This window comes from Dipodomys merriami, unplaced genomic scaffold (genome assembly GCF_024711535.1).
Source record: "Dipodomys merriami isolate MVZ:Mamm:240054 unplaced genomic scaffold, mDipMer1.0.p SCAF_277, whole genome shotgun sequence".
Classification (NCBI taxonomy): Eukaryota; Metazoa; Chordata; class Mammalia; order Rodentia; family Heteromyidae; genus Dipodomys; species Dipodomys merriami.
In genome coordinates, this window is record NW_027204237.1 from 244,292 (window position 1) to 259,053 (window position 14,762).

The 14,762-nt window shown below is 51.5% G+C and overlaps 1 protein-coding gene across 1 annotated transcript in view; it reads right to left on the reverse strand.

Annotated features, from left to right (window-relative positions):
- Positions 1-4,725: 4,725 nt before the first annotated feature.
- LOC138837827 (potassium voltage-gated channel subfamily KQT member 4) overlaps positions 4,726-14,762 on the reverse strand; it is a 50,466-nt gene continuing 40,429 nt past the window's right edge. Inside the window, exons 10-14 of the mRNA XM_070036822.1 lie at positions 10,279-10,499; positions 9,019-9,118; positions 6,152-6,283; positions 5,588-5,717; positions 4,726-5,149 (exon numbers count right to left, since the gene is read on the reverse strand). Of these exons, the coding sequence (XP_069892923.1) occupies positions 4,934-5,149; positions 5,588-5,717; positions 6,152-6,283; positions 9,019-9,118; positions 10,279-10,499 (799 nt within the window). The 3' untranslated portion in view covers positions 4,726-4,933. The remainder of the gene's footprint in view (positions 5,150-5,587; positions 5,718-6,151; positions 6,284-9,018; positions 9,119-10,278; positions 10,500-14,762) is intronic.

Sequence of the window (14,762 nt, forward strand, 5' to 3'; positions counted from 1 at the left end):
ATGGCTCAAATGGTAGAGCACTAGCCTTGAGCTGAAGAGCTCGGTTCAAGCCCCATGACTGACGAATAAATAAATTAATTAATAAAGGCATTTGTGGAACTGAGCTGTATCTCAGTAGAAGAATGATTGCCTAGCATGTGTGAGGCCCTAAACTTAATTTATTGGGATTTAAAGCCCATTCTACAATCTAGATCTCCCCAGATCAAGATTCTAAACTTAATCAACTCTTCAATGACCCTTTGTCTTTATAAGTTGACATTTACACGTTCCAAAGATTAGGACATGGTCTCTTTGATGGCCATTATTAAATTTGCTATTACTCACAAAAACTTTTGCCTTGCCAGGCGCCAGTGGCTCACGCCTATAATCCTAGCTACTCAGGAGGCTGAGATCTGAGGATCCCGGTTCAAAGCCAACGCAGGCAGGAAAGTCCGTGAGACTCTTATCTCCAATATACCACTAGAAAACCAGAAGTGGTGCTGTGGTTCAAGCGGTAGGGCACTTGCCTTGAGCTGAAGAGCTGAGGGACAGCGCCCAGGCCCAGAGTTCAAGCCCCACGACCAAAACAAAACAAAACTTTTGCCTCTGCTCTGAGACACTGTCTCTACTAGTTTGAAGGTCTTCATCTCAAAGGGAAGGGAGATAACAGAGTTTCCATTTCAGTTTTAGCTTCTCATTGCCACTGAATCACGGTGCATGGTCATTCCTCATTACTAAGCAGCTAAGTTGTTGCTGTACAACAAGGGCAAAAGTGGACTATGTCTACAGTCCAGGGGATGTGCCATGGACCAACTTAGCACAGTCAATCCTGTCTTCCCTATCTGTGGGCTCTGCATGTACAGATTCAACCTACTGTTAAATGCAGTTTATATATACACTGGATATTATAGAAATGATGATAGATAGATAGCTAGATAGATAGATAGATAGATAGATAGATAGATGGCATTTTACTGGACACATACAGATCTTGTCTTGTTTAAACAATACAGTAAAAATCTGTTAAGAAAATAGCATATAGTAATACATCACCATTGTATAAGGAAAGTAGATGTGCAGGAAGATGTGCATAATATACCTTTTTGCACAAGGACTTGAGTACCCACAGATTTTGGTATCTGCAATGGGTTAAGCATAGACCAATTCCCCCATGAAAACTAAGAGCTGAGTGTAATTCCATGCACAGTAGTAAAAATTAATGAAATGCTGTGAACCACTAAGGAGTCAGACTTTTGGAAATAATCGTTTGGGTCACTTCACTCAGAGCTTAACCAATGAGGTATTGGCTGAGGGCAAAGGAACAGAGAAGAAAATTATACACAAACCATGGCATGTGACCAATTACCACAAAAAGGTCTACTGCAGCTATGCATATTTTCTTTTACTTTTTTTTTTCTTTCTTTCTTTCTTTCTTTTTTTTTTTTTGGTCGGTCATGGGCCTGAACTCTGGGCCTGGGTGCTGTCCCTCAACTCTTCAGCTCAAGGTTAGCGCTCTACCAGTTGAGCCACAGCATCACTTCTGGCTTTTTCTGCTTATGTGGTGCTGAGGAATCGAACCCAGGGCCTCATACGTGCAAGGCAAGCACTCTACCACTAAGCTACCTTCCCAGCCCCAGCTATGCATATTTTCTTCCTTGCTTGTGTATCATGTATATATTAGCTTTTTCCTCCTCCTTTTCTCATATTACTTTTTGTCTGAGACTGGAAGTTGAACTCATTGACAGGTACTCTACCACTTGAGGCATACCTCCAACTCCTCCTTTTATTGTTTCCTATAACGATCTTAAGTGATGGCTGGATGCTATAGTGGCTCATGCTTATAATCCTAGCTACTCGGGAGGCTGAGATTTGAAGATCATGGTTTGAAGCCAGCCTAGGCAGGAAAGTCCATGAGACTCTTATCTCCAATTAACCACCAAAAAGCTGGAAGTAGAGCTGTGGCTCAAGTAGTAGAACACTAGCCTTGAGAAAAAAAAAAGTTAAGGGACAGCACCCAGTCCCTGAGTTCAAGCCCTGGGACTGGCACACAAAAAAATGTGATTCCTAATTTGAGTTTATTTACAGGTAGGATTGTGACTGAATTAAAGAACAATTAACATCATCAACACATGGATTTGGTGACTAATCCTGGAGATGGACACCATTATTGGACTATGGGGCTTTGTGTTATTTTCATTTGGGGGGAGGAGTAGTGTCCTCATTTGTATGATGCAGTTTCATCTTATTAGATGAGAGTTTCTATTATAATATGGAAAATCTGTGGGTTGATGTGTATGAAACTGAGTGTCCAAAAGCCGTTTTAAGTTCCAAGCATCATGTGATACTATGGCTTTGATAAGAAGAAGAGAGACCAGAGGGCCTGGAGACTTCCTTATACCATTGTCTCCCAGCCTTATCAGCAACAGCCAGGTGGCCCAGATGATTCCACCATTCAGCTTTTTTCTGCCCTCCCAGAGGAGCTGCACTATATCTAGTACAAGACCAGTCAGAGTCCCTCCTCTTCAGACCTCCGTGTCAGCACTATGGGGAACCCCCTCAGCAAGCTTGTGAGTACTTTTTGTGTGTGTGGTTCTGGGTATTAAATCAAGAGCCTTGGGCATATGAGGCAAGTGCTCCACCTCTGGGCTACACCTCCAACCTTAAAGTTGTGGGTTCTGATATCCCCTGGCCTCTTCCTACAGCCCAAGAAGGGTCACTGCTCCCACAACCACTTTCTCTTGGCTATTTCTGGTTCCATTTGTTCTTACAACAGGGATATCCACTCCCCATAGTAAACTCTCTTTGTTGTAAAACTTAACATTTTTTTCTGTTTTCCTGATTGGCCAAACTCTTAGAAAATATGGTACCATGTTTACTGGTCATCATAATAGATCGACTTGCCTGGGAGATTCCTCACATGAAAGATTTCTCATATGTTTGAGCACCTAGTCTAGTTGTTCATGAAACCAAATCTTTCCCCCTAGACTTGGGGGTGAGTTCTTATTGTTGACAACAGAGTTCAACTGTCCCCATCCCCAAACCAGGAGCCTCATCCCATACTCACTGAATAAAACAAAGACCAACCATCTCCTGCTGAAAACTTTAATGAAACCAATAAGTTAATAAGTTAACAAAGTGAGGTACTTGCATATCCGAGAACCGGGTTAGGAGGGGGAACCTGGATCATGGAAGGAAGGGATGCTTCTCCCATATCTCCTTTGGTCACAGGGTAATAGTCCTATTCTCCTGCCCCTCTCTGCAGTTCTGTCTCTGAGCAAGGTAGAGGAATGGCTCTCTGGGAACAGTGCAGTGCAGGTATGGCAAGCCAAGATAGACTCCATCTAGGGCATGATGGTACATGCAGAGGGCACGCAAGGGCAGAGGCTGGGCCCCCATGAGGCTGAGCAAGTTCCAGCCCAAGCTTTGGTGCTGGTGCATGCAGGTCCCCAGTATGAGATGCAGCCTGGTCTTAGCCTCTTGTTGCCTGGCCTCCCACAGAAGGCTGGGTTTGGTCCACTACCCCTAGCCCTCCTGCCACCTGTATTGGCTTTGCAGAAGATAAACAAAAGGGTAAGGAAAGTGGTTCTGGGGTCCTGCAGCAGCTGGGCACGAATGCCAGGATGCAGGGCTGTCAACTGAATTGAAGAAGTGGGATGGGGCCAACCAGGTGCACAGTTGGTATCATTTCTAGATGGATTATTGTTCTAAGAATTAGAGTGACTAGGAAAGGGGGTGGGCCAGGGGTCTCACCACGTAGAGTGCAGGCTCCAGAGACTTGGGCCTGAGTTTTGCTGTATGGATACCTAGGAGGCCCTCAGGAGCAGGCAGAGACAGCAATCAAGGTTCCTGGACCAGTGAGGAGTCTATCTTCTTGAGGAAAAGGAGTCGGTAAAGCTCTGGGTAGCCCTGAAGAGACCTCGGGTCACTGTAAATGAAGCTCCTTATCCTGCCCCAAAAGACTGAGAAACTACCTACCTATTAGTAGACCTCTCCCTGCAAGGCCTGCACACCCACATCTGCTACAGGGGCGCAGGAAAGAGCAGGTGGCTCTGTGCTCGTGTCTCCAAGCGTGGATGGCTGTGTGAGTGGGCTTGAGGCTTTCTTTATGTCTGGAAAACTAAAGGACCATTTTTGTGTGCCTAATCTTGGAGCACTGTCAGGGAGGTTTGGGAGAATACAGAAAGTTGTGCTGAGTGTCAAAGGAGGGCCAAGGAGGGGAGTGGACATCCAGCAGAAAGTGGAAGTCTCTGTGAGGTGATACCTGAACATGGGAGGGCAGGGGAGAACCAGGCCCCATGCTGAGGGAGGATGGAGTGATAAGCCAAAGAATAGGGATAGGGTCAGCCTGAGCAGCCTGAGACCAGCTACTTCTGGAGCCCATCTCCCAATGGAGGAGAGGCAGAGGGACCCCACGGGGGTCCCCAAGTTGCATATTTAACATAGTTTGCATATGTGGTGCCCATCTGCCTTGTGGCAGGGTCCTGTGCTTTGTGGGTACCTGTTGGGCACCTTGGGCCCATCCCCAAGAGGGGTGGGGACTTGGCAGGAGGGCTTCCCTGCTCTGCCCGGAGGGCAGGTCAGAGACCTCGCCTTGCATAGCTGGAAGCTGTGTCAGGGCCCAGGGCCCAGGGCCCACTCCCACTCTCAGCACAATGCCCTGCCAGACAGGCCAGGTCAAGCCTTGATGGAGCAGGCAGGGTACTGGGGAGCCCAGAGGCCATGGGGCAGCCGCTGCTATAGCCCTCCACATGGCCTGGCATCTCATGCTCCTGGGGGGCCTGCCACCCGCGGCAGATCCGCCGCCCACCCGCCCAGGCAGCTCAATACTGCGTGTGGCCTCTCTCCCCGCGAGGGAGCGAGTTCAAGTAAGAGAGGAGGCCCGAGGCCTCAGAGGGCGGGCGTGGCCTCCTGGCCGAGGGGCCGGCCGAGTGCCGTCCCGTCCCGGAGAAGCCCCTCAGTCCATGTTGGTGCTGACCGAGCGGGAGATGCTGAGCGTCTGTGCGGAGACGGAGATGTCCTCGTGGTCCACGGGGCTGTGGTAGTCGGAGGTGATGTCGGGATCAAAGAGCGGCACTTGCATGGTGCCCAGGCTGGCTGAGGTGCCGGAGGAGCGCAGGCAGCGCGAGTAGAAGCCCAGCAGCAGGTCCAGCTTGTGCTCGATGGACTGCACCTGGGGGCAGGGCACAGCTGGGAGGCGGGCGGGGGCGGGGCGACGGCGGTGGGCGGTGCAGAGCGAAGGGAGAGCGGGGCTGATAGGCGGTGGGCCTCGGTGGTGGGCGGGGCTCGGTGGTGGGCGGGGCTAATGGAGAGCTGAGGGGCTTTCAATAGCAGTTTGCCCAAAGCTTGGGCCGAGGGGATGGGGGTAGGGGAGGGAGTAGGGGGGACGGGGGCGGGGCGCGCGGGGAGTTGAGCTGAAATTGTTTGAGACACTCCAGGGCAGACAACTGAGAGCCAGAGTTAGAGGGCTTTTGCCTCCTGCGGGCCGGGCCTGGGGCGCAGCGGTAGCCAGCAGTGCCTCTAGGCCGCGCTTCTGAGACCCTCTCCCTCCTCCCCGCATTTCCTCCCTGAAGCCTACCCAAGTCGACTAGCTCGGCCATCCTACACCCACCTGCTTCTCCACCTTGACCACGCGTCCCATCATGCTGATTTCATCCACTGCCTCCGCCTCGGAGGGCCCCTTGTCGCTCTTCTCCCGAGTCTTCCGGTCCCCGGGTCCCCGACCCACAATCTGGTCCACCCTGTAGGAAAAAGGAACCATAAAAGGAGCCCTTCCACAAGAACTCCAAGCCTAAAAAGAGATGTGCGACTCCAGAGGCAAGAGGTGGCCACGGAGGACAAGCTGCCTTTCCCTTTGGGAGATGGGAGGCTGGTGATTATTTTAGGCCCATTGCGTTGGGCCCAGGAAACAGTCGATGTTAAGACTCCTCTATCCCCCTCTCCCCCCACCCCCGCCCGGGAGTGCAGTTCTATAGGGCCCATACAGAGGACCTATGGTTGAGTTTTACTTAAGCCTCAAAATTAGCCGCGTGCTGTGAGGCAGTGACTTTACTCAGCCCAGAAACTCTGGTCCAGCATCTACCCCTAGGTGGTGCACACCGCCCGCCCTCCCAGCTCCCAGCCCCCAGCCCCCACCCCCACCCCTGCCCAACACCCAGAGGGCTGGTGAACCCACCGAGTCTGTAGGCTCTTGATCCTGCCCAGCATGTCCAGATGTCCTGCTGAATACTGCTCAATGACGTCCTTCACATCGTATGGTCTCAGTGTCTCCTTGAATTTCCTTTTGGCTACTAGGAACTTCAGAATCCTGGTGTGGAGGGGCGGGAGGAGAAAGGGAGTTTCAGAGGAAGGGCCCAGTTCTAGTAAGGGATTCATTCTCAGTTCCTTTTGCCCCTTTGCCACCCACTTGTCCAGCTCCAGTCCTGCTTAGGCCACTGCAAGCAACCTCAGCTGGATGCCCCACCCACCACCATGCTCCCCTTTGTCCTGCCCTCAAAAGTTGATTTTTCCCCCCCAATGGTACTCACTAGACACTGTTGAAAATGAACTATACAAGTTGTGGGTGGGGATGAGAGGGAAAAACTAGGAGTGAGGGAAGGGGTGACACTGTCTAAAAAGAAATGTATCATTATCTGACTTATGTAACTGTAACCCCTGTAAATTATAAATGTAATGTCACTTCTATAATAACAATAATTTTGTGTGTATGGGGCTTGAACTCAGGACCTTGAGTTCTTTTTTGCTCCGGGCTACTGCTCTACCACTTTGAACCACAGCTCCACTTCCAGTTTTCTGGTGGTTAATTGTGGATAAGAGTCTCACAGACACTTTCCTGCCTGGGCTGACTTTGAACCACAATCATCAGATCTCAGCCTCCTGAGTTTGAGCTACCAGTGGCTGGCTCAATAAGTTTTTTTGGTTTTTTTAAAGTTTCTTTTTTTTTCATATGCCTGAATCTGTAGTCTTGGTAACCTGGGGAGGTAGGGTGTGAGTCTGGTGTCCCTCAGCTAGATGGGCCACAAGAAATATTGCATTCATCCCACAAATACTTGGCACTGCTGTGAGACCCTGGACACTCAAGGGGAGTCAGATCCAATCCTGGCTTCAAGGAGCCTAGGTCCAAGGTGGGAGACTGAGAGGGCACAGGCAATTATGGAGTGACAGGATACATGATCCAATAATGGAGAAAGAGGGCTGGGAGTAATGAGAAGGGACAGGTTTGGCTCGGGAGTTAAGGGGGCAAGCTTTGAGAGTAGCATTTTTCTGACCCCAGGGCAAGAGGTGGGGGATGAAGGAAGCTTTCTGGAAACAGGCATGGGGGTATGTTAGTTCTGAGAGGCAGCAACAGGTACATGATTGTCCAGGGTCTGTCCCCAAGCAGGGGACAGTATGAGGATACAGATGAGCTATTTGGAAGATGAAGAAGACTGCAGTCTCAAGAGTCTGGCAGAGTGGGCACTAGGGTGGGATGGGGGTTCTTTCTGCTGTAGCATGAGTGCCCAGAGCCAGGGTCAGAGAGGGGAAGATTCAGGGGACAGAGCTGAGCTGCAAAGGAGCAGTGGAATAGAGCTAAGGGGCAGCTACGAGCAATTCAGGAGGTGGAACGGAAAGGCTTCCCGGTCCAGGTTGACTGAAGCCACAGGGTGGGTAGTGGTGGTGTCACTGTCTGCAATGCAGGACCAGAAGAAGGAGTAGGTTTAGGGCACGCTGAGTGTGAAGGGTCTGTGCTGTGGTGGCTAAAGAAATAACAGTCCTCGCAGCTCAGGCACTATGTTCTAGATAATGACCACAGGGAACATGGCAGGAAGAGGAAAGGGGGTGAGGAGAGATCTCAGACTCTGGGAAAAGATCCTGCTGACTCTGATTTCAAAACAAACACAAGGGCAAGAGGCTTACAAGCAGATGTCTGAGCGAGGAAAGAAAGGAACTGAGTCCACAAGGTTTGGAACTCAGGGGCCTTTGGGGCTAGAGCTGCAGGCTGGAAATGGAGACAGAGCCAGGACTCCTGGCCAAGTATCTAGGGCTAGATGCACCCGGGCCCTGGCTATAGCACACACAGATGGGTCCCCATTGTCATGGCAGCTGATGTAGCAGAGGCTTTCAAACTTTTTAAGCCAACCCTACCATAAAAATGTATTTTATATCGCAAGCCAGCTCACACGTACATATACATGCGCACACACACATAACTGAAAAACAAAGTTCATAAACATTATTTACCCTCCCCTCAGTACGACAGATGCATTCTCATGGCTTCTTTTTTTTGTCAGTCGTGGGGCCTGAACTCTGGGCCTGGGCGCTGTCCCTCAGCTCTTCAGCTGTAGACTAGCGCTCTACCACTTGAGCCTCAGCCCCACTTCCAGCTTTTTCTGCTTATGTGATGCTGAGGAATCAAACCCAGGGCCTCATGCATGCAAGGCAAGCACTCTACCACTGAGCCCCGTTCTTTTTTTTTTTTTTTTTAATGCTTACCATAGCCCCACTAATTTGGTTTCACTAAGTTGATTTCAAAACATCTCGACCTGTAGTTTGAAAAGTGTTGCTCTATAGGAAGTCTGGAGAGAAAGAGACCAAGACACCCAAGGAGAGAGAGAGTTGAGATGAGATGCAGAGAGAAAAGGAGCCTGGGACTGAGCACAGAGAAGCTGGGAAGGCCGCATAGACAGAGATCCCAGGAGAGACAGACAGGTGCTGACATGAATGAGGAGAAGAAGGAAAGGGCCTGACATGAACTGGGAGATGGAGAAAGGAGAGAGAAGCAGAGAAGCAGATCAGGAGGAGCTTGAAGGATGGTGCCTGTGTAAAGACAGGGAGCAGGGAGTGGCCACGCCACCAGCCCCTGGAGCCAGGCCCTCTGGACATGATGCAGAGAAGCAAGCCCTGCTAGGAGCTGCCTGTCACCTGCCTACCTCTCCTGCACTCCAGGAGGGCAGCAGCTGGCACACTGGGAGCCAGGCCAGGCCTGGCCAAGAGGGCAGCCCAGATGGGGAGCAGCAGCAGGTAACAGGTGGAAGGAGTGCTCACCTCAGCTCTCAGCCTCACCTGACGGAGCGGATGACTGTCTTCACCGCAGGCATGACATCATCCACAGTGAGCTCACACTGGTAGCTCTTCTCCTCGGCTACTTCCTCTGAGGGGACCTCTGAAAAGACAAGAATGGTCTACATAGTCCAAGAGTCAGCAGCAGAGGGAATCATACCCTGTATTACATGGATCAATAGACAAAGGCCCAGCAGCATCCTGGGGCACCAAGCAGCCGAGGCTCCTATTTCCCTGGCTACTGCCCCTCATTGCCCTATCCAGGTCCAAAAACCCCAGGGCACTCAGGCCCAAAGGTCTCTGTGGTGAGGCAGGGAAAACATCTGCCTGATGCCAGGTGAATGGAACATCTGTTCTGTTCTGAGCAGAGAGGATACACACGGCCCTGGAGAAAAGCCTGCTAGTCCTCACCCCAAATGCAAGACGGGGGCTCTGGGGAAAGGGCTTTGGTGCTCTGCACATATCCATGTGGTCCTTATTCTTGTGAGGAAGGAGGAGGCTCGGGGCTAGTTCCCCCACAGCCTCCCACGTAGCTGGTTCCCTGCTACCAGGGAAGGCCCGTAAAGCAAAGATAAGAAACAGCTCCTGTGGGGCTGGTGCCCTGCACTGCAAACGAGATGACACTGCCCCCCTCCCCAGCAGAAGGAAGGGAGAGAGTGAAGGAAGTCCCCTGGCATCAACCATTCCCAGGCCTCCATGAGTCAGCACCTCCCAAAGACTAGTTTGGGGGTTCTATAACCTGCCAGGATAAAAGCTCTCTTGAGCTGTCAGCCTGGACATCTTGACACAACACAGGCAATCAAAGAGACTGGCTGTCTCCATCCTCCATCTTTTCTACTCACAATCCTCTTTCCCCAGCCTGGAACATGTCTTGCAACTAGGAGGGATCTTCCAGGGAATCTGGTCCAGCCCTGGCACTTTCCAGAAATGGCTGCCAGGTGCAGAAAGAAGCAGCAGCCTCTGCCTACATCATCATCCAAGTTGCATGCAGATATCAAGAAACAACCTCCCACTGGGCACCTGTGGCTCACACCTGTAATCCTACTCAAGAGGTTGAGATCTGAAGATGACAGTTTGAAGCCAACCTTGAAAGTCCATGAGATTTCTTATCTCAATTTATCACTTAAAAAAGCTGGAAATGGAGATGTGGATCAAGTGGTAGAGCAACAGACTTGAATGTGGAACATAAAGCTAAGAGACAGTACCCAGGCCCTCCCCCTCCCCCCCCAGCTGGTCCAGGGCCCTAGACCTCCAAGGGCTCACCCTCCGCAGAGGTGCGGGGCTTGAGTCTCAGAGAAGCCCGGAAGCGAGTGCGGTCATTGAAGCTCCAGCTCTTCTGTACCTTGGTGGGGCTGGTGGCCTCGCCTACCTGCTCGCTGCCCGGGGAGGTAGGCATTGGTGGAGGTGCCAAGTGCTGCTTGGAAGGACCTGTCCGCCGTTGGGAGCTGCCCATACGGATGCGGTCTTTGATACCCATCCGGCTGCTGGCAGGGCAGTTGGGAAGAGAACCAAGTTAGCCAGGGATGGAATAAGGGGCTAGGGGATCAAAGCTGACTTAGGACTTTGGGGTAGCCATTGGGGCATAGTAAAGGGGGACCCTGACTCCTACTGGAAACTGAATCAGAGTCAAGTGGAACACATCCCATCCCCAACCCTACCTCCCCCCTACACCCCACATTTCTCAGACAGATAAGGGGTTCACAGGAGACAGATGTCAGAGTGGAAGGTGTGAGAGAAGTCCAAAAGGAAGTCAGAGACAGACAGGAGGACAGAGGATCTGGGCCAAGTCCCAGGTGAGTGGTGGAAAGTGGAGGTGGCAACTCCTTTGGGCACAGACTGGCTGCTGAGGAATGGAGCTTACCTGGCCTCATACACATTTAGGAGGCCTTGAGTCCTCATTGTACACAGGAGCTGGCTGGGTGGGGTTGAGGAGGTATGTGTACACATGCACAGTGTGGATATACATGGTGTGTGTGTGCGTGTGCACATGTGTGTACACACGCATTGGTCAAGTCAGGGTTCTAGGACCTGGTACAGATGTGCAAGTAGTACACTGCAAAATTAGGTCTCCATTACACACAGACTTTCATATGATGGTACCCATGGCAGCTTGCAAGGTGAAGGCCCGCTGTAAAGTAGGCCCCAGAATCTGATTGCTGGGCCCAAATGAATGCCCAGGACATGCCCAGTGCCCACTTCCCTGGTGAAGTCTGTGTTTGGCAACCTGTTATTCTATCATCTTCCCTCCCTTCCCCTGCTCACTAGAGCTGATGTCCCATGTGATCTTGGAACCCACTCATCCATCCTACCCCCTAAGCACCCAGCTCACCCTACACATCTGTGTGCATTCAAACACATGTACATGTCTGGGTATGCATTCTGACTTCTCTTCTTGTACCTGGCTCCCTACCACATCCCCAAACTTTGGAGGTAGACAGGTAGGGGATGCCTTGGTCATCTCTGAACGGGCCCTGGTGAACCGATACCTGGTAGAGTAACTCTGTGTCCAAGAGCTTCAAGAACCACTCTAGCCATTTGGGTAGGACCTATGCAAACGCCCTTTACTCCATGCCCTGAGGCGTCACTGCTGCCTCCCCTGTAGTTTGTCACCGAAGGACTCCCTGTGGACAGGTTTGGGGGAAAGTCCCTTCCCAAAATGTCTGGGATTCCAGCTCAGAAGAGCATAGTCAGTCTTTGAGGAGGCCTGAGGTGTGGCAAAGGTGAGATAATAAGCCATGTTCTCTGTTCTCGGGGACTTTCGGATCAAGGGTTGCACAGAAGACAGATTCTGGTTTCGGTGCTGAGTGGGAAGCATGGGAGAGGAGTGAAGAGTCAAGGTGCTGAGGTGAGGGAGATCTCGAAACCAGGGGCACCTTCAGGAAGGCGGCCCGGATGTGGGACCATCCTTGGGGGCAGGGGCCTCTGTCCAGAGGGGAGAGGTTATAGGTAAGGATCGGGGCCCTGAAGAAAGCAGAGGGATGGCTTCTGAAATCTAGCATGCCCTTTGCTGACCCAGGATCCCTCAAACACATCCAAAGATTCCAACTGAAGTTTGAGGGCAGCTTTCCCAAACTTGCCTATGCAGAGCCATTCCTGCAGGCTCTCATGCCGGCAAGCACCCCCACCCATCCGTCCGTGCAACCCCACCCTGTCCTCCATTCCTCCATGTGGAAGAGAAGGAGAAGGCTGAAGAAGGCCTTGGCACTTCAGCCAAGGACCCAGAACTCTGGATCAATGCACCCAGCACATCTGGCTCTGATGGCATTCTGGGAAAGGGGGACAGACCTCCCTGTAGCAAGAAGTGTGCAATAAGACTATGCTTGCAGGGCTGGGAAGGTGGCTCAGTGGTAGAGCTCTTGCCTTGCATGCATGAGGCCCTGGGTTCGATTCCTCAGCACCACATAAGCAAAAAGAAAAAAGCTGGAAGTGGCACTGTGGCTCCAGTGGTAGAGCACTAGCCTTGAGCTGAAGAGCTGAGGGACAGCGCCCAGGCCCAGAGTTCAGGCCCCACAACTGAACCCCCCCAAAAAAGACTATGCTTGTACTTTGCAAGACTTGGGGAGGGATAGGGCTGAGGCTTGCACTAGAGGCCTTGAAAGGTCCCTTTTTGGCTCTGATTCTGTAATAAGGAGCGAGCTTCCGGCCTGGTTTGTGGAATTCTGTAACTTTCCAGCCAGTCAGAGACCTTGGCTCCTCTTTAATGCAAGAAGACACTCTTTTCCCAGGAGTGGTCCTGGATTCCAGCTCCTTGGGTAGGGCCCAGAAAAAGGCTCACATTAGCCTCTCTGGAACCGAAAAGCTCAAAGAAACCTTGCTTACAAATGAGCACCAAAGAGCTTGTCCCCTTCTCAGGCTCCTTGGAGCACACAAGTCTTGACTGCCAGCCTCAGCCTCTTTGTGTGGGGGACTCAGAATCTACCATCCCTATCTCACATCTGCAGAAAAAGAGGACATGAAGCCCAAAGTCATAGAGCTCCCAGAGGCATAGAATAAGCCTGGGATCCTTATCTCGGACTTTAGAGACTGTGCTCTTTTTGGGGGGACAAGTGCTCAAAGTGGGGAGTAGGGAGCTAACTGAGCACCAAGGGATGTTTAGCAAAGCCTAAAGACATCTTGGGTGGGGTTACACAGTGTGGGATGATCCTGGCATCTGATGGCTGGAGGCCAGGAATGCTGCTAAACATCCCATAATGTATGTGAAGACTCCCATGCAAAATTATTATCCCGGGGCTGGGAAGGTAGCTCAGTGGTAGAGTGCTTGCCTTGCATGCATGAGGCCCTGGGCTTGCTTCCTCAGCACCACATAAGCAGAAAAAGCCGGAAGTGGTGCTATGGCTCAAGTGGTAGAGCACTAGCCTTGAGCTGAAGAGCTGAGGGACAGCGCCCAGGCCCAGAGTTCAGGCCCCAAGACCAAAAAAAAAAGACAAAAAAAAATTATCCCACTCAAAATGTCAGTGGTGCCTAGGTCAAGAAACTGGGTTAAGGGGCTTTTGGTACCTGGGAGAAGAATGGGGTGGGTCTTGCTACAACTGCCTGGGGGAGGGCAAGCTCTAGCACAGGCTGCCCCTGACTGCTCTGCTGGACCCAGCTAGCCCCTTTCACACAGTTCCACAAGGAATTTTGTTGGTATCCATCCTCTCCCTGTCAAAGGCCAACCTAGGGATCGAGGGTCACCTGCCTCTATTGTGGTCCTTCTTTAGGGACCATGGAAACAGTCTCACTGCAGGCCCTCTGCCCTGCCCTGGTCCTTCAGTCTGTCCTGCCCACCAAGCCATTTCTGCAGAAGGGCAGGTCTGACCCAGAGTCTCCTCAGCTTCTCTCTTCACTGTGGCCCCACTCCCCACAGTTATAGGTCCCAAGCAACTTTTTAAAAGTAAAATATTGGGGCTGGGAAGGTGGCTCAATGGTAGAGCACTCGCCTTGCATGCATGAGGCCCTGGGTTCGATTCCTCAGCACCACATAAGCAAAAAGAAAAAAGCCGGAAGTACCGCTGTGGCTCAAGTGGTAGAGTGCTAGCCTTGAGCTGAAGAGTTGAGGGACAGTGCTCAGGCCCAGAGTTCAGGCCCCACGACTGGACCCAAAATAAATAATAAATAAATAAATGTAAAATATTAACTGCAAACATACTGAACTGCACGAGGTCCACATTTACAGGAGCCAGGCAGGATTCTAGAGGAAGCCCAGCCTATTATCTGCATTTCCATCTGAGAAAACTGAGGCTCGGAAAGCTATGTGACAAATGAGTGGTGGCTAGAGAGTGATCCAACCCCATGTTTCTAAGAAAGGCTATTCTTGACTGAAGCCCAGACAGACAGACAACGGCTCTGTCCCCACTGGCCACTATGCAAGGCCAAGAGGATAAAGCCCAGGATAGACTTTGGTTCTTCATGACCCAGCCCTGCTCCTACTCCCAGCTCTGACACATACTTTCAAATCCGGCCTGCACTGGCTGCTTGGCTCATGGCTTGGCTCATGGCTGCCTCCGTGCCTTGGCCTGCTTCCGTTGGACGGGGTACTCTCCCTAGCAGCTACCCCTTTCAGGGCTGCCTCTGGATCAAGTGCCCAACCAGGGCTCCACAGCCCCTCTGCTTCCTCATTTTGTGTGTTCATGGCACAAAATTACAATTATCCTTTGCATCTCTTGGGAGACCATGTTTTATTCTTCATGTCCTCAGTGGACAAAGCATGAGCTGGCACAGGGCAGCCACCATGAATATAGCTGTAACGCAGCTGGAAAAGTTGGGTC